The sequence below is a fragment of the Lepisosteus platostomus genome, chromosome 6, assembly GCF_059453375.1.
Source record: "Lepisosteus platostomus isolate fLepPlt1 chromosome 6, fLepPlt1.hap1, whole genome shotgun sequence".
Classification (NCBI taxonomy): domain Eukaryota; kingdom Metazoa; phylum Chordata; class Actinopteri; order Semionotiformes; family Lepisosteidae; genus Lepisosteus; species Lepisosteus platostomus.
Window position 1 is genome coordinate 35,258,381 of NC_142616.1, and position 25,090 is coordinate 35,283,470.

The 25,090-nt window shown below is 35.6% G+C and overlaps 1 protein-coding gene across 1 annotated transcript in view; it reads left to right on the top strand.

The window, feature by feature from the left end:
* The window catches only part of LOC148661626 (catenin alpha-3-like), a 600,833-nt gene that overhangs the window by 409,751 nt on the left and 165,992 nt on the right, over window positions 1–25,090 (top strand). Inside the window, exon 10 of the mRNA XM_088635643.1 lies at window positions 23,899–23,991. Within this exon, the coding sequence (XP_088491769.1) occupies window positions 23,899–23,991 (93 nt within the window). The remainder of the gene's footprint in view (window positions 1–23,898; window positions 23,992–25,090) is intronic.

Here is a 25,090-nt window from a genome sequence, read left to right on the forward strand (position 1 = left end):
GGATCCTCCATTTATAATGCATAACTTGATGGCACATTGCAATCTAATGTACTTTTCATTTCATTTTAACTTGATAACAGATCCACAGATGTTGATAAGCTCAGGGAAAAATAATACAAATATTTTTGTCAAAAATTAAAATTTTAAAACGAAAATGTGGTGGGCTCAATAATTATTGGCACCCTTGATAAAGACGAGCAAAAAAGCTGTATGAAATAAACAGTACAGATAATGAGCTATAATTTGTGCCCCTGGAATAGAAAACTGCAGGATTTTATTTTAATACAGTAAAATAAAAAGAAATATTTTAAATGAGTAATAATATTTAAAAATATTATTAATAATATTTATAAAAACATAAGAACATCAAACATAACTAAATCTGTCATTCTTATTTCAATACAACTCAATCTTAAGGAATGTTTTTTGGGCTTCCTGTTTCACAAGGCTATAAAAAGGGGTATCACACATGACAAAACGTTTTGTCATTCATCATTAGACAAAGACAAAGAACTGACAAATCGAAAGAGAGAAATGGTTGTTGATCTTCACAAATCTGGTAATGGATATAAAAAATACATTAAAAAATTAATATACTGCTTATCACTATCACGGCAATAATCGAGAAGTTCAAAACCACTAAAACAGTTGTTAACGTACTAAGAAAAGGACCCATGCACAGTGAGGAAGATTGTGAGGGAAGTAAAAAATAATCCAAGGGTCACAGCTGGAGAAATCCAGTGCCTTGTTACATATGCAGTCATTCAAAATGTGCAGTAAAAGCCCATACTGCGTGAAATTATCTGCAAATTAGCGCGGAATACTGCAGTTCATGATTGGCTGGCCAAAATGACCGACAGGCGGTACTCGTGGTGCATTGGTTGTTAGTGAAATGATTGCTTCATTTAATCTCTTTACTGTGCATGTTTAGATCCGCTTAATATTGAATACTGGAAACTAAAGGAAAATGTTGGTAGCTGAGCATAAAAAGAAGAGCATAACGTGTCTGAAGATCATAAACAATATTAATTTAGGAATATAAACATATTATGTAAGCTGTATATGGCTGGTATTGGTAGATTAAATAAAAAATACACACCAGTCAGCATTCCACTTTCTTCATAAACATTTTAAGCATCAAAGTCTTTTACTGTGGTTATTTTGGAAAAGTTTGCTCCTTCTGACTATATTAAGATTATATACTTTATATTAAGATTATCTACTTTATAGAAAGTTATTGCAGTACAAAAACGCATACTTTTTAGAATTTGATTAATAAGGAATATAATATGGAATCGCATATCTAAAAAAATTATTAACGATATTTAAGGATTTAATTATATGCATATAGCTCAAATTATTACCGTAGTACATTTGGTACATAGTACATCTGTAAACATCATTCATCCGCGATTACTCTGAAACATTTTGCCTGCCCTTTTCAGCAATAGCTTACGTTGTCAAGCAGTGCGTTGGTGTAATGGCTTTGGTGTGTGACATGCTGGAGGTTGGGGGTTTTGAGCCTAGCTCTCTGCATGAGTTTTCTTTTAACAAATAAAAATGTATTTGAAAACTAAAATAGTTAATATTATTGACACTATATTGAATTTGTTGGTATTTCTATATATCACAACATGTTAAAAGTTAAATGATTTATTAATAACAACTAATAATTTAAAACTGCTTGTATTTTAAAATTGTATTTTGTTCGGGGTGATTTGTCACTGTTTTCAAAACCTTCGATTTATTAAACGTCTATTTTTGAGACAGGGTGTTCCAGATCTCTGTTTAATTTCTGAAACTCCCTCTGTATTCCCAGTTTTAACCTTTTGTATGAATACAAAAGTACTTGCATACTTTTCAGCAAAACATCAAGACCGTATTACAGGTTTACACTGAACGTGTCCATCTGCCTTTAAAATGTAATAATGGAACGTAAAACATTTATTTTAACTTGAAGTCTTTTTAATTGTCATTTAACATAGCTTTCTCATCAATCAGTTTTATATTTGAAACCATCATTAAATAAAGCAGGGGCTTTTTGTACTTTCTAATGACTTTACACATGGAAAGATTATACATTTTAATCGTTTTTAATTTTTTTTGAATACATTTTAGAAAACTTGAATCTACACAAATATCACAGGCTATTTTCAAATGTATTTCTGAATGTTATGTCACACTAAGTTCAATATTTTATATACATCTAGATAAAGTCAGGTGCATAAACTATTAGTAATCAATAATTACTATTAAAAGTTGCACTGTGATACATTTTTGCAATTCTTCCACATCTTGTAAAAACATTAATTTATAAGAAGTTCAGGTGGGTAGCTGAGTCAGAATGCGTAGTCTGCAAAATATCAAGTAATAGGTTTATGCCATGCTGAAAAGAGAAGAGAGAAAACACAACATTTCAGCTGTGAACCCCCCTTCAGGTGTGAGAAAAACAGGGCAGACAGCAAAGATTAAATAGCACAGAATAAGGAAGCCAATAAATAGCCAATAAGGAAGTGCAAAGTGGGGAAGGGTGAAGAAAGGTACTGTATGAAGTCAAAACCTGCAGAATAGAGGATTACATGAAAACAAGTCGGTCAGGGGATGGTGTGAACCTAGTTTCAGGATGAGTTTAGTTTCTGTTGTTTTTCTGCTATGGGAGTTGAGAAACCCTTCTTTGAGAACAGAGACAGAGAGATCAGTGTGATCATGGCCGTCTGAGGTGAAATGAGAAACTATGGACTTGGAGAAATCTTTCATCTTCAAAGCCCTTACATGTTCTCTGAAGTGGTATCCTAGTCTCCTTCCGGTTTCCCCAACGTAGATAGCTGGGCATTTTTTACAGTAAATACAGTAAATGAGGTTGCTGGAGGTACAGGATGTCGTCTGGGTCATCCGGAATTGACCTGAGGGGCCCTGAATGAGTATGTTGTTTGATATGTATTTCGAGGTGATGTAGCAAGTTCTGCTGCAGGGGAAGGTGCCTGGTGGGGATGATTGCCGAGTGCAGTCAAGGGAGCTGTGAACCAGAAGTTTATGTAGATTGGGTTGTCGGTGGTATGAGATGATTGGGCGGTTAGAAAAAAGGGTACTTATGGAGGGATTGGCCTTTCTCACACCTGAAGAAGGCTTCATAGCCGAAACATTGTGTTTCTTTCTTCTCTTTTCAGCTTGGAATAAACCTATTACTTATTCCATTAATTTATAAGACTGTGTTCAAACATATGTTAAATCTGAACAAAACATACTTATCAGAAAATAAGTAAAATACATACTTATAAAATAAAAAAATGAAGGTAAAATAAAATGTAAAATTAATACAGGGTTCACCTTTTTTCTGTCTCTCTGTACTCTCTCTCACCTGCTGTGATTCAGACACAGAATGGTTAAAAATGGGACAGGTCAAGCAGGCAGAGGGAAAGGGAAAGGGGTAGGCGTCTTCCCACCTCTATGACTAAAGAAAAGCTGGCATAAGTGACATACAGAGGTACACTTTAAAGGTACATTCCTTGTGGAAGAATTTCCACCTTGAACATTTGCCCACCAGCTAACACGCAGAAACAAACTGAATACAAAATATACTTGCAAGAATAGTGATTACACTATTTAAAAAAACATACTTCCTTTATAATGTTATACTGTACAAGGTATTAAAAATAACACTCAATGAGCACTACACTGTGATTAACGTTGCTCACTAAACCCCTTTCCCAAAAATTTAATGGGGGCAAGGTCACGTAGATGATTCACAGCTGGATACAATTTTATCTTGCCCCGTGAAAGCAAAAATTCAGACATTTGTCAACATATTTACTAAAATTATCCATCTCAGTAATCACTCTGTGTTAATCTCACTGTGTGCCCTAGTGGTCACTCAATGTTCACACTCCCAGTAAAATAAATAAAAACATTTTCCACATTATCACCTCGCACCAGAGGGGAAGGAAAAGTCATTTTTTTCACTCTCCATCACTCTGCCCAGCCCTCCTGGGCAGACAAAGTTGATTAAAACTCATTCAAAAGGGTGTGGTGTGTTAACACAAACTCTGCTTAACAAAGCCGCTTGTAAGAGCAAGGCGACATTCTGCTCATTTAAATAAAGCTACAGTACAGACTTTAAAGATTTTAAATTCTTCAAGCAAAATTAGCTGTTTGTCAAAATCAGCTACTCTGCAAATTATTGTCAGAATCAGCTACTTTGCAAGCAGTACACGACTTCTCAAAAGGTATTGCAAACTCAACAAAGGTTTATTTTTTATAATTCCGAAATTTGACCGATATGCCTCAGGGACTCATTATAGCATTGTAGTGAATACGGTTCACACAGGAAAATCAAAATGCCACCTCTCCCCACAGCTGGGTGTCACCTCCCGCTGTTCCAAACCCATATGGTTTCAAAGTATGTGTGAAATATCTTTTCTTACTCCAGTTATTAATCCAATCTATTTTTACTCATCTGGCTATGTAAACAAAAATATAGCCAAAAGGATCGCTGTAAAGGTTAAATTCCAAGCTGAAAAGACAAGACTCAATGTGTCTTCTCTAACTCTTCAGTTCACAACTCGTCTATAGTCATTCATTATTAATATTCTAACAAACAGCCGGCATACAGATGGTACAAGCCGGTTGCAGCACGGTGACAGTACAGCCCTCTGCTCCCCTACGCATTACAGGGCTGCTGGCAACTGGTGCTGAAGGAGGTCTTCTGTAGCTCAGCTGGAAAGACCTCTGTTGACCAACGCAGGATACCCAGGTTCGAGCCAATGCGGTGAAGGGCGAACTGGGGCAGGAGCAGCAAGGGCACAACCCCAAGAATCTGAATATGTTACAATGTTATTAATAATATATTCCATATTGCATTTAAGTTGGAATGTTTTTACAAAAATAAGAGGCGATACATAATGTGTAAAAATAACCCTTTTCCCTCCTTTAACATAAAGACTTCAGTGAAGAACTCCTAAATCACAAAACCATCACTTATAATAATTCATCCAGATACACACACTCACGCCGTAGCCAACAACAAGCTATAATAGCTTCTCACACCTGAAGAGGCTCCACGGCCGAAACATTGTGTTTTCTTCTTTTTTTCAGCATGGAATAAACCTATTACTTTTTCCTTTGCAGCCTACGCATGCTGACGCAGCTACCCACCTGAACTAACAAGCTATAATAGTGGACTATTTTTATAGGAAAAGGTTTTGTGTTGCTACCCCAGAGGAGGTTGTACCAAGTACTAGAAACAGGGGATTCCTAATTTTTGAGGAAAAATATTGCTAATTTAAAACGTTTAGAATAAAATCCTCTATTCTTTCAATTTTTAGGGGCCTAAATTATAGCACATTGTCTGTGCTGTTTATTTTATACTGTCCGTCTTTTTTCTTCATCTTCATCAAGGGTACAAATAATTCTTGAACCCACTGTTTCTTCAAAATACAAATACAAATTTGTATACAAAATACAATCATTAATTTTAAAGATTAATTAATGCTATAAGAAAAGATAAATTAATGGACACTCTAGGATTTTAATATCTGTCAATATAACAGCAATTATTAGCCAAATAGTGTTCTGAAGTATTTCTTTGAAGATCCCACTTAGCCAGTTTGCAATGTTGAAATTCATTAAAGTTTGATTAGTATTAGAATTAAAGATAATTTAAAATATCACACTTGGTTTTGTGTACCCTTTTGCCTGGCTTCTGATTATATTAGGCAAGTGATCTGCCAAAAAATTGAACACCTTTTGGCTTTTCAAACAAAATTAAATAAAATTGAATAAATTATACTGAAATAAGTAAAATAACAGCTGTCTCATTGCAATTCAATAATATAGACTTTGAAGGTACAGCTGGATGCCACAGTGGTGCATTGGTTAGCATCAGTTCCTTGCAGTGCTGGGACCATGGGTTCAGTCCCAGACCAGTTCCAGACCTGGGGTGGTATCAGCTTGGAGTCTATATGTTCTAACCTGTGTTCGCCTGAGTTTCTCCAGGTGCTTTAATTTTCTCTCACATTCCAGAGACATACTGGTATGTCACACTGGCTTTTGGAAAATGGGTAGTGGTGTAAGTGTGTGTTTGTGTCTGTATCTGTGTGTAATCTGCGTCCTGTCCAGGGTGTATCCTGCCTTGTGCCCATTCCTTACCAGGATATCCCCTGCGACAATTGGATAAAATGGTTTGAAAATGGATAGATGGAAGTTACAGCTAAAATGAAAAATGTAATCTATGAAAACATTGGTAATTGGGTGGAGGCTGTTTAAAAAGAATAAAAATAAATGCTTATGAAAAATAATTAAAATTGAAGGGTGTGATAGTTCTATTACCAAGGCTAACACAACAAATGTTATTTTTATCCCAAATTCATAAAATCATAAATAATGTAACATTGATCTAAAAAGCATAACTAAAATAATTAGCTCCCTCACTCAAACACACTCCTACACTGAGTTCCAGTGTTAATACATTATTTGAAGAACGCATTATCAGTTTAGAGTATTAGAGTATTAATAACACAATTAATTTTAAAGTATGCATACCGTGTATGACTGAACATATCCTCTGTATGTGTCTGATTAAGTCACAGTGTTGTCAGAGTAATTGGTAAAACTTTTCATCTGAAGCCATTGATATTGAAAAAGCAATATAGGATTTTTTGTTTATGTATCTTTGGTTTTGTTCATTTAGAGTTAATTGAATTTACTAATCTAATATTTTTTTTAAAGGAAGTCTTAAGTCATATGTAACATTTACTTACAATTCAACTTGCTATAATTAGTCCTGGAATATGCAACCACTGTTAATAAGTCCACCGACACCTTTGGCTTTAAATACTGTGAAAATTTCACAAAGTTAGAAATTTCAAAGAATTAACATTACTTTCAAACTCTAGTTAATAGACCTGTCTACTGGTGTGTTTAGTATTACACAGATGTGGGAGTGTACTATATACAGTATACTGAACATCAAAACACCTTTTCACTCTATTATTGCACATAGGTTTTTTTTAATACAGTATATACAATAGATGTTAAATATTATAAGTTAAAAATAAAGATTAAATATGTGTGTGTAATTTTGATTAATCATATAGAAACTGACTTTTGTATAAGCATTAAATTACCCCATTATTTGACTGGAGGCAGGTGATGAGATTATACAACTCATCGAATGTCAAGCCTGGTGAAACACAGAAAGGAAGCAATCTGACCTGTTTTTCAGGAGAAGAGTGGCTCAGTGTCAGCAACACTTTAAGTGGACTGATTCACCAACAGTGGAGGTCCTCTTTCGTGATGAATCAATGTTTTGTGTAGAACACTGTGATATACATCTGTGAGAATGGCACAGATGTTTAGACCAATATGCTAATTGTTGTTTACAACAAATCAATCAATTAGGAGGTTCACGTCTGACAGTCTGGGCAAGTGTCTGTAAGCCTGCATTACAGATGTACAATTTGTGTTCCTTCTAATGTTGGTAATCAGTCCTGTTGATGACTAATGTTAATTGACATAATTAATTTATTTATGTCATGTAAGTTCAATAAAATGTTAGATTAAAGTATTTTTGTGATAACTTTGTGGATATATTGCATTTATTAGTGGTATTTCTTTTGATAAATTGACCTATCACTGGCAATTAATTTAAAAAGTCCTTTAATGTTCATTGCTGACTTATTCAAAGGAATCATGCTGCTGAAGGGGACAACCAAGAAACATTATTTTTGTAGAAATCTTGTTTCAAAGTCATAAAACAATATGATGGGGGGTAAGGCACTCATCAGAAAGAATTAATTGGATCATGTCATTGAAGGATGACCTGCATATTTAAATATTTTTTGTGCCAAAGGCACATCTCTGATTTCGATTTGGCCTGTCACTTTGGTGGTCAATGCCTTTAATAATTATAATATTGCTTTTAATAAGCAGTAGGAGGGATTTGCATTCATCCATAAATGTGAGGTGAAAATGAGTGAAAACTACTTTTTTCTGTTACTGTTTTTTTTTCTGTCACAATGCATAGTAACGTTCTCTTAATGTCTTTGATCTCGCAATGTATGTGGGTGTTTTATTTTAACTTACTTGTCATTACATTTTCTTTTCTTGATGTACCATTTTAGGAGCAAGGAATACTGTACAAGATGTCCATAAGAGGATTTCTCTCATCATGGATTTAAAATATGAGATTTACATAATATGATTTCCAAATTACGTCCCTTTTCTTGTAATATGTAGCTAATTGCGGTTCAAATAAGAACAACTCTTTTATAATTAAAACCATTTAAAATGATAAAACATTAAATTGTTTTGGGGTTAATATACAGTACTTTAAAGACATTCAAAACATAAGCCTTTCTTCCTCATTAGAAAAGCACTTAGGAATACAATTCCTCATTTTCTAAATCTAATTAAATAATCCCTAGATTCTTACTTTTACGTCTAATAACAACTGCATTCATGAAAAATAAGGAATTGGCTTAAATAAATAAAACTAGGCATAGGGTTCATAATTAGATCCTTTTGGATGTAACCCTCCTTTAGGCCAAAGGTTAGGAATGTAATGTATATTTCAACATTGTCTTTCTGCTTTGCTGCAGAATTGTAGGTCAACATCCATTTTGTAGACTAGGACAACATTAGCCAGCATAGTCTTGAAAATAATTTATTAATTAAATTAATACTAAAACCACAAAACAAAAACAAATAATAGCCTAAAGCCAATATTAGTGACTCGAACATGTAATTATTATCAGCTGCCTTGAATGACCTCACTACTGATGCAATATTTTTCCTCTTCTAAATCTATTGTAGAAAGTAAGGATATTAATTTTCTGCAACTTCTTGACTATTTAATTAGTTAATTAAAATGAAAAATACTTTGGTTATTAGACTTTTACAAATATTGTCTTTAAAATAAATTGAACTTTCCTCCTTTTATATTCGGAAGGCTGAACAAATTTCCTAGGGCTACTTCATAAATTTGGTATGGATTTTCATCAGATGCTGGCTCAGTTTACTTCTGAGAAAATGAAAAATGCAGCTTATATGCCCCAAAGGACAAGGAACACTAAAGTGTAATAGAAGAGTGCAGGCGCTTTCCTTAGTCATTCTAGATTTAAGCTAACAACAGAAATTGACTGTTATTGTGAGCTCACCCTCTTTACTGTTAATTTCAAAGACAGTTTCCATATATGAATAATTCACTAAAGAAAAAAAATACTACTGCACAGACTCAGTCTTAAGAGATTATGGACAGATTTGGGGATTTGAACAACGAAGGTCATCCTTCATCATGAATCAGGTTTTAAAAGTTTAATTTTACTTCTATATTTTTATGATTCTCAATATTATAAATCCAGGATGGGAAGGAAGATTCAATGCATGAAATAATTGAAGCAATAGTTTTGTAATGAATCAGACCCATATGTTTCCACATGTACTGTAAGATTGTCCAGTTTTTTTTCTATAATGCTTCATCTAGTTTAATGGCATAGGGAATTGGAGGGGTGTTGGACGCAGTAATTTTTGAATTTACTGTACTGTTGATGGCAAGTCCATGTAGACCACCTGAGAATCCTCATTTAAACCAGTGATTCACCCTGGATTTTCTTAGAAATCCAAACAAATAGGTTGGAGTATCTCTAAAAGCTCACCAAATATGAAGATATTCTGGAGGTCCACAAAATATAACCTTTGACTAATATCTTTGAACAAAGTTGTCCATTTTATACCATATCTTTGGAGCATTCTGGCAGATAACGCATAGTCAGTTGCAGAGCACAAAGCACTCTTAAGAATATTTGTCAAATATAACACTAAGATAGTTTATTTCCTTGGCTAATGTGTTTCTTAAAGGTTATATTGCTCAAAACCCTAAAGGACATTTTTGGACATTTGCCTTGCCACATAAAAAATATGAATTGTACTGCTAATTTTATGTAGCAGGCAGAGTGAGTCATTCCAAAGGGTCCTGATTTACAGTAGTTTCTTCCAAGGTGATTGTCAATCTCAATGGCAGAGCCACTGAAGACTCTTCATAGGTCATTTTAAACTTTTGAACTCACACAGGAGAACACAAAATCAAAATTGTTTGAAAGTTATGAGGCATTGCAAACAATGAGGGAAACCACAATTCCAGAACAATATTCGGTTCTCCATATTATAACTTCAAGATTCTCATATTCAGTTTGCATTTATAAGAATGTGTGCTTATAATTGATGAAATGGCTACAGTATGCAGTGTTACATTTAATAGAATTAAAAGTGCAGTAGTTATTTTGAATTTAAGTGGAATTTGATTTAAACAGTAAACAGTTAATATTAACATCATACTGTATCTATTGTAGTTCCACAGATTACAAATCCTTCCAATAATTTATTTTCTGTCTAGAAATATACAGTATATGTGAAATGGTTGAATTTATATTAATATGTGTGAAATTCTTCATTAAGTGTAATCCAAAAGCTATTTGATTGCTAGACAAATTGGTATAGGAGTGAATGTGGGAAAGTCTCCCACTCTTTGGCTAAAACCAGGTATTCCCAGATCTGGTTCCACAAAGCTCATTGTTTTAAATGAATTTTTTCAAAAAGAACCATTCAATTTCTTTGTTGTTTACCATGCTCTACAGTGTGCACTTCACAAAAAAGGTCACACAGCATCCAGTAAACCTTTTGCCCAATCCCACTAAGTATCTCTGCTGGATTCCAATTATAATGGCTCACAGTGAAAGCCTCTGAGAACCTGAGGCTTAGATTTTACCTTGCTGGGGCACTGCAAAACATAATGACAAAGGCTTCAGAATAGATCATGTGTGTGGGTGAGTGGCCCGTGCTAGGAAAGTTCCTTTAGGTTAATAAAGATTAAATTTTCCTCAACTGTTAGAACATAAACTCTAAATACATTGCACATTTAGTCAGATGCTACATGGCAGCAGTTTAACAGATTCCAGAATAGCAGAATAAACAGCACATCTAAATTAACCAAGGATATACTGTATCTTTATTTCTTTATTATTTTTTCATAAGTGGCAAACCTGTGAGGAATATTTCTACTAGATACCACCTCAACTGAAATCAGAGCATTAAAATAAAATAATCTACACTCCTGTAGCGTGATCACCTTTGAGCCACTCGTCCTTTAGCGCACCACAGGTTCAGTTCTGAGCCACATTCCTTGCCAAACAGGACCACAGCTTTTCACTGAAGCCTCCTGTGGCCGCTGTGCCATTGAGAATATATACTGTATGTTTCCTAGATATGTTTAATTAAATTAAATTGTTTGGAACATTTACATATTTAAACATAAACATGGTTGGGATTAATAAACAGTACAATATATTTCTGTATAATATGTACAGAAAAAGGATTAATTTAAATAATGTAAATTGGGAAGTTCTAAAGAAAATCATAAGGCAGGATCCACCCATGAATTATGGCTTTTACAAATTGTAGAATATCTTCTTTTGTATTCCATTAACAGTTTTTAGCTGTAGCATTTTTTTAACTTGTCTAGACTTAATATTAGGAATCAAAAAGTCTACCAAAGTAAAATAGTTGAAAAATTCGAATGGAATAAATGCACTAAACTACATAAAATCTATACAAATTTGTATTATGTAACAAATGTGATTCTACAGATGCAAGTTATAAAAAACTGACATGGAACTGAGAGGGGGGAGAGAGAGCTCATTTTATTAACACATTCATCTCAGTCTTCTAATCAAACCTTCCTTTGAGGTTCTTCATTAGCGTGGTTTTCTACCAGTCTCCCATGGTTAAGAGTTTTGCACTCAAATTTAAATATTTCAGTATTTACAACATTTGTGTAATACAAACTTGAGCATTGTTTTGGAAGATTTCTCTTGCTACCACATTTATGACCAGTAAATTCATTTAATCAGTAAAGGTATATTGTTCTCCCAGCTCATCATGCAATTCATCTTAAATGGCTCTATTACCGTTCAATTTCTAATTGTTAGAGATCATATATCAGGATAAGTATTGCACAGATCTTCTTTGTTGTTTCACATTTCAAAGTTCTGAATTCACTGCTTCCTCTTCATCTTTCGACTCCTTTTCTCACCCCTGCATATCTGCCATTAGCATCTCAACCATTGATACACTAACATTTCTCCTCAAGAAAAACAAAACCATTTTATCTTAGTCATATTTTTAAAGACAAAAATATACAATACTACATTAGTCCTTACTGTATGCTATACTCAATTATTTCTAGTTCTTGCTCATTTCTTAGTGAGCATCTCAATGTCTTGTTATTGGTTTCTTTCATGTTCATGGAATTCTAACCAGTACTCAGGCTATTATTTTCAAACACTGCCTTCTCTAGAGCTTGTCTAGACGTTCCTACCTCATTAAACTACTTGGACACTAGTCATTAGAGATATATCATGTCTACTTTGAAATCAATACTGATGTTCCTAAATAAAAAATGTCCTTTTCACCTATCCAGGTGTGCAACAATTCAAGTAACTTGTCCCAGAGGGCCATTTTCTTGTTTTCTCAGTCCTTCTGTGTGTTATTTTCCCCTTCATTCCTACTTGTTTGTTTTGGAGTCCCTCCCGATTCTCTTTCGAGGTACTAGCTTTTTCTTCCCATGGCCCTTAGCCATGACTAAGCACTCAATAAACATTCCCAGCACATTTAATTGGGGTCCTATTCCTTGTGAAATGGAATTTACAGTAAAGGTTGAGCAGGGATGATGAGTCAAATTGGGCAACAACGTATAATTATTCCTGATGTTATTTCCCAAAATAAGTATATAAATACCTTATGTCTTTTCCCCTTCACATTCATCTGTTGTATCTCATAGCCACCTTTGCAGCTACACCTTGGTTAACTTCTCACTCTGCAGGAGTGCGGATCTTATCCTCTTTGTCCTACACCCAGGGGACAGGCCGTTATCCAAAATGATTAAGTCTCTTACCTGCTTAATCTTAGTGAGTAAGCATTTACTAAACATTTAGAAAGCATTTAATTTGGATGTATTCCTCATTACCCATCCACCTGTTGTGTTTTCATCATTTCATGTATGTAAATATGTAAAGCAGAGCTGTCACTTAAGGTTTTTTTCCTAAAGCAGAGTGTCGCTGAGTACTTGTATTCTTTCTGCATATGTGGGTGGTATTTATCATTTTATTGTATCTTAACATCCTTTTGCTTTAAGCAATAATTAATCAAAATATGAATATCACTTTCACACAATGATACCTTGTGGTTACACATTCAAGGCAGCAAAACACTTATACAGTGGATTAACAAGATCAGTACTGGAATGTAAGACTGCTGCTGGTACTGCAGTTTGTGAAAGAGAGTGCCTGGTAGGTTGACTTAATTTTGCAAAGACAGTAGTCTAGCAAAGTATAGTATCGCTTTCTTGTACTCTGTGGCTTTCATGGCTATGAGTAAAAGACAAGCACACTCAATTCAATACACACATACTGTATGTCTACACATTACTTTGTCCATGTGTGGGCATCTAAAAACAATGGTATGTTTTAATGTATTTTTTTTAAATGCAGCCTTGGTTTAACAAAGCAGCCATAGAACTAGAAATGAACCTCATTCATAGAAATGTTTTAATCTGCTGCAGATCATCTTGCATTCTGTTCCTGAAGCATTTAACCCCAAAGAATGAGAAGTACAGTTTCAGAGATTTCTCTTCAAATTATATCAAAATAGACATGCTTAAATCTGTTGTGAGTCATAACTGAAAGGATTTTGGAGGGATTCATTTTAATATGGAGATCACATCATAATCCCTCTATCTGGCACCACTTTGCTTAATTGTTGTAGTCTCTGGTCAGCTTCAACAGAATAAAAAGATCAGGTATAATACCTTTAACTCTTGAAGGTGGTCTTCTTAGGTGAGGCAGAAATAAAGTTTTTCCCTTTGAATGTAAAACTTATGCATGCACTGTATATATTAAAATTTCACCTAAACTTTTGAAAAGTGCTGAAATCTTATCTCATGGATATCTTAGAAATCTTGCAGTTTTGATTGAGAGCTTCTAATCAACAAAATGTAGAGCTTTTAATATTTGCTAAACACACTGCAATATGTGGTGTCACAGTACATATTAAAATGGGGTGGGAGGTCGGAGTGCCGTCGAATCGGTGTCGACTCTTGGCGACCCTGTGGATAGTTCCCCCGTCATTATCCATAGAGCGTTCATGGCAAGATACGGAAGTAGATTGACAGGCCTTTCTTCTGCACAGATAAAGCTAGTGTTGTTGTCGTTGTCATGGAAACGTCATCCTCCGCCACCAACACCGCCCCATACTGCTGCTGCCCAGTATGGGTTTTTAGAGAACCTTGCGCCCGTGAGTCATGGACCCACTACCCTGAGATTATGAGCAGGGTCGGCTCATCCATATAGGCAGACTGGGAAATTGCTTAAAGCGGCATTTGAGCAAGGGTGGCCAAATGTACTGTGACGAGCTCGGTTCTTGCGCTTGTGCCCTCGCCGCTCCTGTGTCACTCAACAGGGAACTTGCCGGCTGAGCTAAAGGAGACCTCCATTAGCCCGGGTGGCCAACTTCCCTGCTATGTGCAGGGGAGGGCGGTGATATCACCGCACTGCAACTGGCTCGTACAACCTCTATGTCGTCCATTTGTTACAGTACCACTTCAAACTATTCTGTGACCTATTAGAAACTTGTTCGCAGAGCATGTCATCCTACAAGCTCTCCCTGATCACTCTAAATGTATTGGAGATATGGTTCCCAGGATTACTGTTCGCACATATCCAAATCAGAAACCATGGGTAAATGGCGAGATACACGCCAAACTTATAGCTAGGACAGCTGCTTTCAATTCTGGCGATATGGATAGATACAAAAAATCCAAATATGACCCTCAGGAAAGCCATCAAAATAGCTAAATACAACCATAGAGTTATATTAGAGTCATATTATCACGGCTGCAACACACGGAACATGTGGAATGGTATACGCACCATTACAGACTACAAAAACGTAACCCAGCTGTATCGCACAACAGTCTGCCTCTCTTCCTGATGAGCTAAATTCATTCTATGCTCGATTGAGGTCAGTAACACAGATCTAGCCAGGAGGATTCCAGAAATCCAAGACGGAAACTCACTGATCATATCCAGCAGATGTGTGTAAAGTTTTTAAAAACACTAATCCACACAAGGTTCCTGGGCCTGATGGTATCCCTGGCCGTGTTCTGAAGGCATGTGCAGACCAGCTGGCAGATGTCTTCTTGGACATATTCAGTCTTTCTCTAGCTCAGTCTATAGTTCCTTCCTGCTTTAAGAAAACCATCATTGTCCCTGTTCCTTAGAAACCCAGAGTCAGTTGCCTAAATGACTACAGCCCCATTGCACTCACATCAGTTATCATGAAGTGCTTCAAGAGGTTGGTCAAAGCATATATCACCTCCTTACTGCCTGACACCCTAGACCCACTGCAATTTGCGTATCTCCAGAACAGGTCAACAGAGGATGCTATAGCCACTGCCCTCCATACTGCCCTCTCACACCTGGATAAGAAAGGAACATATGTGAGAATGCTCTTTGTTGATCACAGCTTAGCATCCAATACCATAGTGCCCTCAAAGCTTCTCATCAAGCTCCAGGACCTGGGACTGAACACCTCCCTTTGTAATTGGATCCTGGACTCCTTGACCGAATGTCCGCAGGTGGTGAGGGTGGGCACCAACATATCCTCTACCCTGACTCTAAACACTGGAGCCCCTTAAGGCTGTGTGCTTAGCCCTGTCTTCTACTCCTTATTTACCCATGATTGTGTTGCCAGGCATAACTCAAATTCCATAATTCAGTTTGTGGACGATACAACAGTCATTGGCCTGATCACAAATGGTGGAGAGTCTGCGTGCAGGGAGGAGGTTGAAACCCTAGCAGCATGGTGCCAGGAGAACAACCTCTCTCTGAACATCAGTAAGACTAAGGACATGATTGTGGAATATAGGAAACACCAGGGAGGAAATCACAAACCTATTTATATAAATGGGACTGCAGTGGAGAGGGTCAGCAGTTTTAAGTTCCTGGGAGTTAACAGCACAGCAGCGCCTATTCTTTCTCAGCAGGCTAAAGAAGTTCTGCATACCATCAAATAGCCAGGCCAGCTTCTACAGGTGCACTATTGAGAGTATCCTGACTGGTTGCATAAATGCCCGGTATGGGAACTGCTCCGCCCATGATTGCAAAGTACTGCAGAGGGTGGTGAAGTCAGTATAGCTCAATACCAGCTGTGAGCTACTAAACATCCAGGATATCTACTCAGCTAGATGTCTTAGGAAGTCTACCTCCAGGCAATAAGACTGCTAAATAGCCAACCTGCAGCTCCTTCAGCAAATCACCTGTAATGGCTACATGGACATACAGTTTTCATTGTATTCAGCATACTGCACTACTTGGACATAATATATTGCATACACCCTGGACACATAGCAGCTCTATTTATATTGAGTTTTATTAAATCTCTATTGCATTATTATCTATTATTATGTAACCTTATTTTGTAACCTTAATTTTGTGATTTCTTCCCCCCCCGGTGAGCTCGTAGAAAAGACATTTCATTGCCAGCAACTACTGCTGCATGCTGTATTGTTGTGCATTTGATAAATAAACTTTGATTGACTTATGAATGGCCGAGGAATGTATCAGCCCGAGCTTGTGCCGCTTACCCCCGACCTGTTACACTGGCGCCAATTTCGATCAACTGGAGAGATTTTTCGTGTGGACAGCAAAGTGCAGCATGTAAGAACAACCAAAACTGTTCGTCTGCAAATACAAAAAAGAGGAGACTGTTAAAATAGCAGGAACTCCAAAAACAGGCTTATTCTTAAAATACTCAGTCAGACTCAGTTACAAGCAACTGCGGACGAAGAGGGTTCTGCTTCCAAGAATAGCATTAGCAGCAACTGTGTTTAGTCCAAAAAAGAGAATCACCAGCCAGTAACGTTACAAGCTGAGGAAAACTTGAATGATCCCGACAACAATTAACCAGGGACTTTGAGACATTTTGATACAGAGGGGACCGCATCGTCAAAAGAATCTATCTTCCCAGGGACAGCAGGCACAGAAATTTGTCATAAAATGTCATTATAGTCGGACTTTAGCAAATGGGGAGAAACTGGAGAGGCCATGGCTTATTTATTCAATTAGCAAGGATATTACATTTTGCTTTTGTTGTAAACTTTTTGGTGAAAGTGAGAGAAAATCAACTCTGGCAAAAGATGGTATCAAAGACTGGAAAAATATGTCAAGCATCTTGAGCGCCCAAGGAAAGTCGAATGAGCTAAGTACTACTCAATAATCTTAGATTGCGTGTACACCCGACGTGAGTAGAATCAAACAGATGACAATGATCATACACTTTGTTCCAACAAAGGAAAGCAGCGTGAAGATTGGAGAGCGTTTCTTCAGAGCTGACAGGTTCTACAGGAGCCAGCATGACTGACATTTTGATCAAGAAACTTGGTGAATTGGGGATTGATATCATGGACATGAGAGGTTGGCTGAAATATGATGAATGACAGCGATTTTGACCAATTAGATCAGCTTTTTCAAAGAGGGCAGATTTAAAACTTAATTGCAATAGCCAATACATTTCAGTTTCCTCCAGGTCTTTAGATGAGTCAGGCTAGCCCTTTGTGGATATACAGCTGTTCTTACAGAGACTTATAGAGGCTCCAAAGAAGGTAAAAATATGGGATATATTCTTTTTTTGCTAGTTTTTTGCTTTTGTAGTCATGTTTTGCTGGCTTATTGATTACTTATCGACGCATGTATGCTGAAGTGCGTCTTCCGATAAAAAAGTTTTATTGCGATCGATTCCCGTGGTGCTTTTCAGTTCTGAAAACAGTTTTGTGAAGCCTCGGTTCTCTGTTTTAGATTAATATAAGGTTTTCTGTAATGGGTTTGTGGTGTTGTTTGTTAAAAATGAGACGCGCGTACCACTACAATAACAGACTACCCAAGTCCCGCGGCCAGTCCCGGGGCGCACTAGGGGGAAGGGGCAGCAGAATGGCCCTAATTATGAGTCTCATGCTCTGCCAACAGAGCTAGTTGGGGCTACATATTAAAATACATATATATAAATTAAAATATGTATTTAGTTCAATATTTAGTATACAGTATGTCTACATGCATAAACACGTGCATGAACATGCACATAAGGTACAGTATCAAAAAGTGATTTTAATCTTTATAGAGGCACTTCTCAGGAAAATAAAATAATGATCTAGCTCTTTCTTTAGAGTGCTTACTTCTTCAACTCCTGACTGAACACAATAGACGGCTGATCTGCTTGTAATGAGGACTAGATTAGACAATTACTTATCTGATTCTATTAGTCTTTTTGTTGAATCTATACAACTGACTAATCATTTTTGCTAGAAAGTTAAGGTGACACAATGGTTGCTGCTTTAGCAGAGTCTTTTTAGAAATGTAATGGAACCAAGATATTGGCCCCTTTTGCCAGTATGTCACAATATGTAACAAAAACTAACAACCTTGAAAATTGTGTCCAGTCTTAAAGAGTGCCAGTGACTGCGAAGGCAAATTGGATTCTGAACTATGCTGTTTGATTTGGGGTGTTATTATCGACTTGTATTTAATTTCGATATTAAACAAGTCTAATTTATTAAATAAAAATAAACCATCAGCTTAAGAAAACAGCATTCTTTAACAAAGTAATGAAGGGTTTTAACAGTGAGAGAGCTTGGACTGATATGATCTTTCAGTATTTCAAGACCAGAATTACAAAAAAGCACTGACAGCCCTGACAGAAAGCAAAACTGGTTCTCAGATCCACACCTTGGAACGAGGACTTGATGCTTGCTTAAAGAACCTCTGAGATAAGGCCTATAAATTAAAAACAAATCATGGTTTAAAAAAGCCATATTGTGCATCTTAATTGTGAATTTTTATTTCATATAAAACTATATTTGTGTCATTGTGGTTAGCATTGCTGCCTTGTAGCATTGGGGTGCTGGGTTCAGTTCCTGGGGTGCCACAGTATCTGCATGGAGTTTGTGTGTTGTCCCATGTTCACATAGGTTTCTCCAGGGTGCTTTGGTTTCCACACAGAGGTCAAAGACATACTGGTAGGTAAAGTGGCTTCTGGGAAAACTGGCCCTGGCTTGTGTGTGTGTGTCTGTGTGTGCCACGATGGACAGACATCCAGTACAGGGTGTATCCTGCTTTGCACTTCTTATTTACTGAGATAGGCTACAGCTCGCCCACAAGCATGTATTGCATAAAACAGTTAGGAAATGGATGGATAAACTACTATATTCCCTATATTCAGTTCTGTTTTGAGGTTTTGTGCATTAAAAAAAAAAACAGAAATCAATATTTTCCTGTTTTGGGTGAATAACAGGAACTCCATAGCCATAGCAGATTTTCCTTTCTCCTCTATTGCTTAACAGTCAGAAAATCTATAATATTAAATATAAAAAAAATAATAACATCTTTTCAGCAGCTGGTGTATTAGGTTGAGGTACAAATGCTTTTCAACTGACAGTTTTAAATAGTTGCAAAATCAAAGCATGAACTATGCTGTGACATTCTCAGACGTCACTCTTACCCTGTACCCAATTCTTTGACAACACTTGAATGTTCTATATTGCATCACTCTCTTCACATTAAACATTAATAACTTTCTCTGTCACTGCTCCTAACCGTAATCATTGGGTGCCTAAGGAATGGTGATGTTTTTAACCTGAATATCTAAATAGAGGTAGTTTGAGAGAGTCTCTGAGAGATGTGCAACTTGTGGTGCTTGGGATAAGAATTAATGATGTTTGAAATTGTCCTAGAAAAATTCACTGTATGTTAGTACTACTTGATATTTCTTTTCCACAGAAAATGCAGTAATACAATCTTTCTGAAAAAATTAAATATAAGAGAAAAGAAATGCCTATAAAATAATTCAATGTGCAATAAAATTGGTTTTGTGTTAGTATTTAGAATTGATAAAATAAAAACAGTTCAGATAAGTCAATAATCAGCTGGGATGATGTAATTAGTAGTACCACAGGATCTGTATTAGTATCTTTTTTCTTCATTAATATCAATGGAATATCAATGGCTGCAGTAAGTAAACTAGCAAAGTTTAAACCATATCAAAACCAGTGGAATAACAGACACTTTCCAAGTTGCAAAAGATATGCAAGAAGACTTATAATTCAAAATAGGGAAAACTTTAGATTATAACATGCAGACAGCAGCAACTATAATGTGGAAAATGCTGAGCCTGAAGAGGCTACATAAAAAAGACGTATTTTATGTTCACACATTTAAATCTTATAATTTTACAATGCATAAGTCCTAATTTAGAATATTTTCTATAATTTTGGTAACGTCATTACAAATAATTTTGTTTGCTGAAATTTGCCACAGAAAAGTAAACAGAGACAGATACAGAAAACACTACAAGGGGACCTGTGAACACAATGGACTTGTCCAGAATCAACAGTGAAATGCAAACTAGAGGATAATAAAGGAAATTAAGGGGAATTGTCTTTTGCTAATTGCAACCAAAGGAGTCAGATGGGCAGAATGGCCTTCTTTCATTTGTATGAAAATCTCAGAGATGAAAAATAAAATCAACCCTTGTCTATTCAATCAGCTATCACGGTCATGCTGTAAGTTTTATAACTGCAGGACCTTAATTTACCACTTGGTAAATTCATATTAAGTAGGACTGTTGTAATGCAGTATAATCACAAAATGAGTCTAGATCATAATTTTACAGTTTTAACGACTCACAGTGTTGGCAAAATGTCTCGAGCCACATTTCATTAAAAACAATAATGATTTGCAGCCTCTTGGCTTCATGTGGCATCATTATCACTTATTAATAGATTTATTTTTTGACACTTGGTACTTTATCCTTTTTTTAAATTAGATATGTAATTGGGAGCTCTGTCTCCTTAGGCTTGTCTTTCTTTGGCTTGTGGTCATGTCTGTATGCAAGATTTAATTTTCTGCAGAGATGATGATTGCCCCCGATACGCTGGAAAATGTAATCTAAACTAGACTGTGATTGAACTTGACATAGGTTAGTCACAGCATATGCCCTTTGTTTTATTCATTTAATAATGTGATTTATGAAAAATACAGAACTACATTAAAAGATAGATGCTACTCAGCCATAGTAAATACAGCAGCAAATAATAATAAAAACATACAGTAACCTATACTATTTTAAAGTAAAGTATAATTATTATTTAGATCCATCCGAGTATGAGTACGACATACCTTATTAATTATTTTTTTCAGGAATCTGTTTAGCATTGTTGCTGATTTTGTTCTCTTTAAACTTGATGGTACAGACTTTTTTTTTCTCAGTTTGGCACTTTCCCATTTTTTTTTGCAGAAGTAGGCAGTAGTGTACAGGAACCCCTTTTAAAGCCAGAACATTGCTCTTCCTGATCTATACCAAAGATTTTAGATTTTGCTGTAGTTAGCAAACCAGTTAATTTTGCAGTTAATAAAAATAATTGAAGTGGCAAAAATAGCTCCAGCAATGGACTTATAAAATGTCTTAGAACAAATAACACCATACACATAAAATTGATGATTCTGAGTTACAGAAGGCTATTCATGAAAGGGAATTCTTCTATGTTCCCGTCAAGACAATGCAGGAGAATAATTATAAAACCTAAAATGTAACAGAATGCTTTAGTACTATACAGTATATAATAGAAAGTGAAAATAACATTTAAGGCATTGACTGCTTTTGTCTTAATTCTACAGAAAAGATTTGATCAAAATATATAACATTTTAAGGGTCAATCCAACAGAATACAGCAGATTCAGCAGTTAAACAAAGACACAACTTAAAAGAGAATTGATTTAACAAGGAGAAAACACTTTACACATAACGTAATGAGAGACTGGAATGAAGGTTGAGGTTCAAATCTGCATTCCTTTAAAAAGTGACCGGACAAAAGCATATCTAAAATTAACTCTAAAAATAACTACAAAAGAACCAAATTAACTCAAACCTACAAATGGCTTCTTCTTATTTGGAAGCTTTCAAATTTGCTCATGTACCACAAAGATCAACCTTGTTTATTTTTGTTTTAAAAATTAAGCACCATTTTGGTGCGTTATTGTCCTTTAGTGACACAAATATCCAGTCATGATTCTTCAAATGAACTTTATAAACGTAATAAAAAGTGCAACTATATTGTGCAACAGTTGCCATGGTGATGTTGAAGTATTTGATATTTGGAATAAAAGTCTTATCTTAATAGGATCAGTGGATTTGTAAATCTGTTACACTGACCCTGATGGCATTTTCTTACCAAAGGTCAATAAATTAGAGACAAAAAATTATCTTGCGGTAGTGTGCATATTTCAGTAATAAGATTAGTATTTTTCAAGCTTTGTAACTAGAAAGAGTAAATGAGAACTTTTTTGTTTAATGTCAAGGTAAGCTGCTTCATCAAACAATATTTTAGATATTGTTACATGAGTATTATGAAAACGGTGAAAATCAGGATTTGACCAAGCAGTTTAGTCAATAAGTGAAATACTTATTTATAACACCAAACTTGTAAGTATTTTCTAGCAATATACCGGAGCCGCTGGTATAGAGGCACATTAATTCTTTGTTCTCTGGCACAGCTTTGTTGAAAGGAGTAACAATCCAGGCACACTTGGTTAAACAAATATTTATTACAATGACAAAACACAAACTACATTACAGGCAACATACAACACACAGGTTACTTTATGTACAGTATTTACAAACAAGACAGTTCAGAGGCCGAACATTCTAATTAACCAGAAAAAAGCCCAGACTTTAAATAAAAAACTCTTAAATACTGCCTACAGAGGCCAAATAAGAGATAAGCTGCCTTCTAAATAAATGTAATACAACCTGCAGTTGAATCTCTCTCTCTGGACCCAGGATGCCACAAAATAAATTCAAAAATACACCCACAAGCAGGAAAGGCATCTTTAACCAAGGTATCTTTTACCCAGGAAAACCAAGTACCCTAAAAACACAGAATAGTATGTTCTCCTTCTAACAAGGTTCAAATACTTAGCTCCCGTCAGGTTTGATTTGGATAATCATGAAGTAGGGGCTCTTGACTGGCGCAAGCTTCACGTCCCAACTTCTCTGGACTCCTCTCTCTTCTCCCTGCTTCCCTTGGTTCTTCCTCTTTTTTGTGCTATTAATGTGATCTTATATTGTAAGTGTGTCTGTACTGCTCTGTGACAATCATTAATCAACAACTTACATACTGTAGGTATACTAAGGTAAACTTTACAATTTGTTCTGCTCAAGGGACCCCCAAGACCTCAGCAAATATCCTCTCTGCTTTGAAGTTAGAAATGTTTACTCTTCCAAGTGTCACAAACTTTATCTCAACACCAAGAGACACTTTTTAGTCACCTAAAGCTGTAACAATATTATATACAGTATATACAATTATCTGAATTGTTTTATTAATTGTTCAGTATTACATTTTGTTTTTGTTTTGTTCTGTTTAATTGAGTTCAGAGTTTAATGAAACAATTTTGTAATACAAAGCAATGAAAAAGAATGGAAAAATACTGTAATTTTGTCTTTCTTAATGGTTGTGATCTAGACTAAGAACATGGATTGTATCTACTAAAGTATAATAATTTATAACACAGCAGAGGTACTCAGATTTCATAAGCAGTAAATATAAACAACTATACTTCATTTTGTGGATGGGAAATCAAGTCTTAAGAAGCATTACCTGATGATATTCATTTAGTTATACCCAATGATTATTTCTTAAGTTTATTGATATACTCTACAGCAGATATCCGGTTATTGATGTTACATTTTTTAAAAGGGATTGCTTTGTGCTTCAACTATCTGCTTCTTGATTGTTGTTTTTAGGTAGCTAACCTTGCCAGCTCCATTTCGACAAACGACGATGGGGTCAGGATTGTTCAGATGGCTGCAAGCCGAATTGAGACTCTGTGCCCTCAGGTATGAAGCATGTTGCATGGAAAATAAAACAAATTTGTATTGTTTTGGGGGTTCTCTAAGAGCTTTGTTTAGTTAAGTTAAAAGTTTTATATTGTTATTATTATTTCAACTTTTAAATACATTGAGACTTGAACAATTTGCTGCCTTTCAAAAAATGTTATAGTAACTGCGTCAGCATGTGCAGGCTGCAAAGGAACAACACTTGCTTTTATCTTTTAAATAGAAACAGATTCATTGCAAAAACTCTGAAAATATTTCTGCTTTCATTTTGTATATTTCAACTTTATATTTATTAGAGACATTCTTGCAACAAGTTTAAAAATAATGGATTAATAAGCTGTTCTTGGAAAGTGTCCATGTTTCTGGAGGTCAATAGGCATTTTATTTCTGTGTCATCTTAGTGTTAATGGTGATGATTTAACTTTAAAGAGTATGTTATCTGATTCAACAAGGTGACAGCCAGGCTGTGCATGAGCTCTCAGTACACACACACATATTAACATTCATTTCTTATCAGTACAAGTAACTACTGTACTTTTCAACTTCTAAAAGAAGTTTGATAAGTGCCCCTTAAGCACCTGTATATGTGTTACTTTTCTCATTATTTGACTAGACAAGGTAACCTGAGGGTTCACTATAAGCATTGCTGCTGTTGTGTCTTTTGTGATTCAGGCAAGTAAAACTAATGGCTCCTGCAACATGAAAAAGTTGTGAAGGATATTCCATGGCTCTGGGCTGCTAACTTGTTTCCTGTTGCTTTTCATGATCTGGGCCATATTAGTGCATAGCTATCAAATACTTACCCAAGTGTGTCACAATTGTGTCTGTATTGTATGTTAATAGTCTATAAACTCAAAGAGAGCATAGAAATATTGAGTTAGTGTCACATCAGCTTTTCAGTACCTATTAAGCTTTGTTATATTATGCAGTGCTCCGAGGTGTTTTGTAAACTTAGAGCATTGCCCATTTCACTATTTTGTATTACACATATTCAATTTTTCTTTAAGGATATGATACATATAGAAATTGGGTTTCTGGAAAAGAAATATATTAGGTGGCAGCAGCCCAAATTAGTTGCATTATAATACAGCAATGCTAA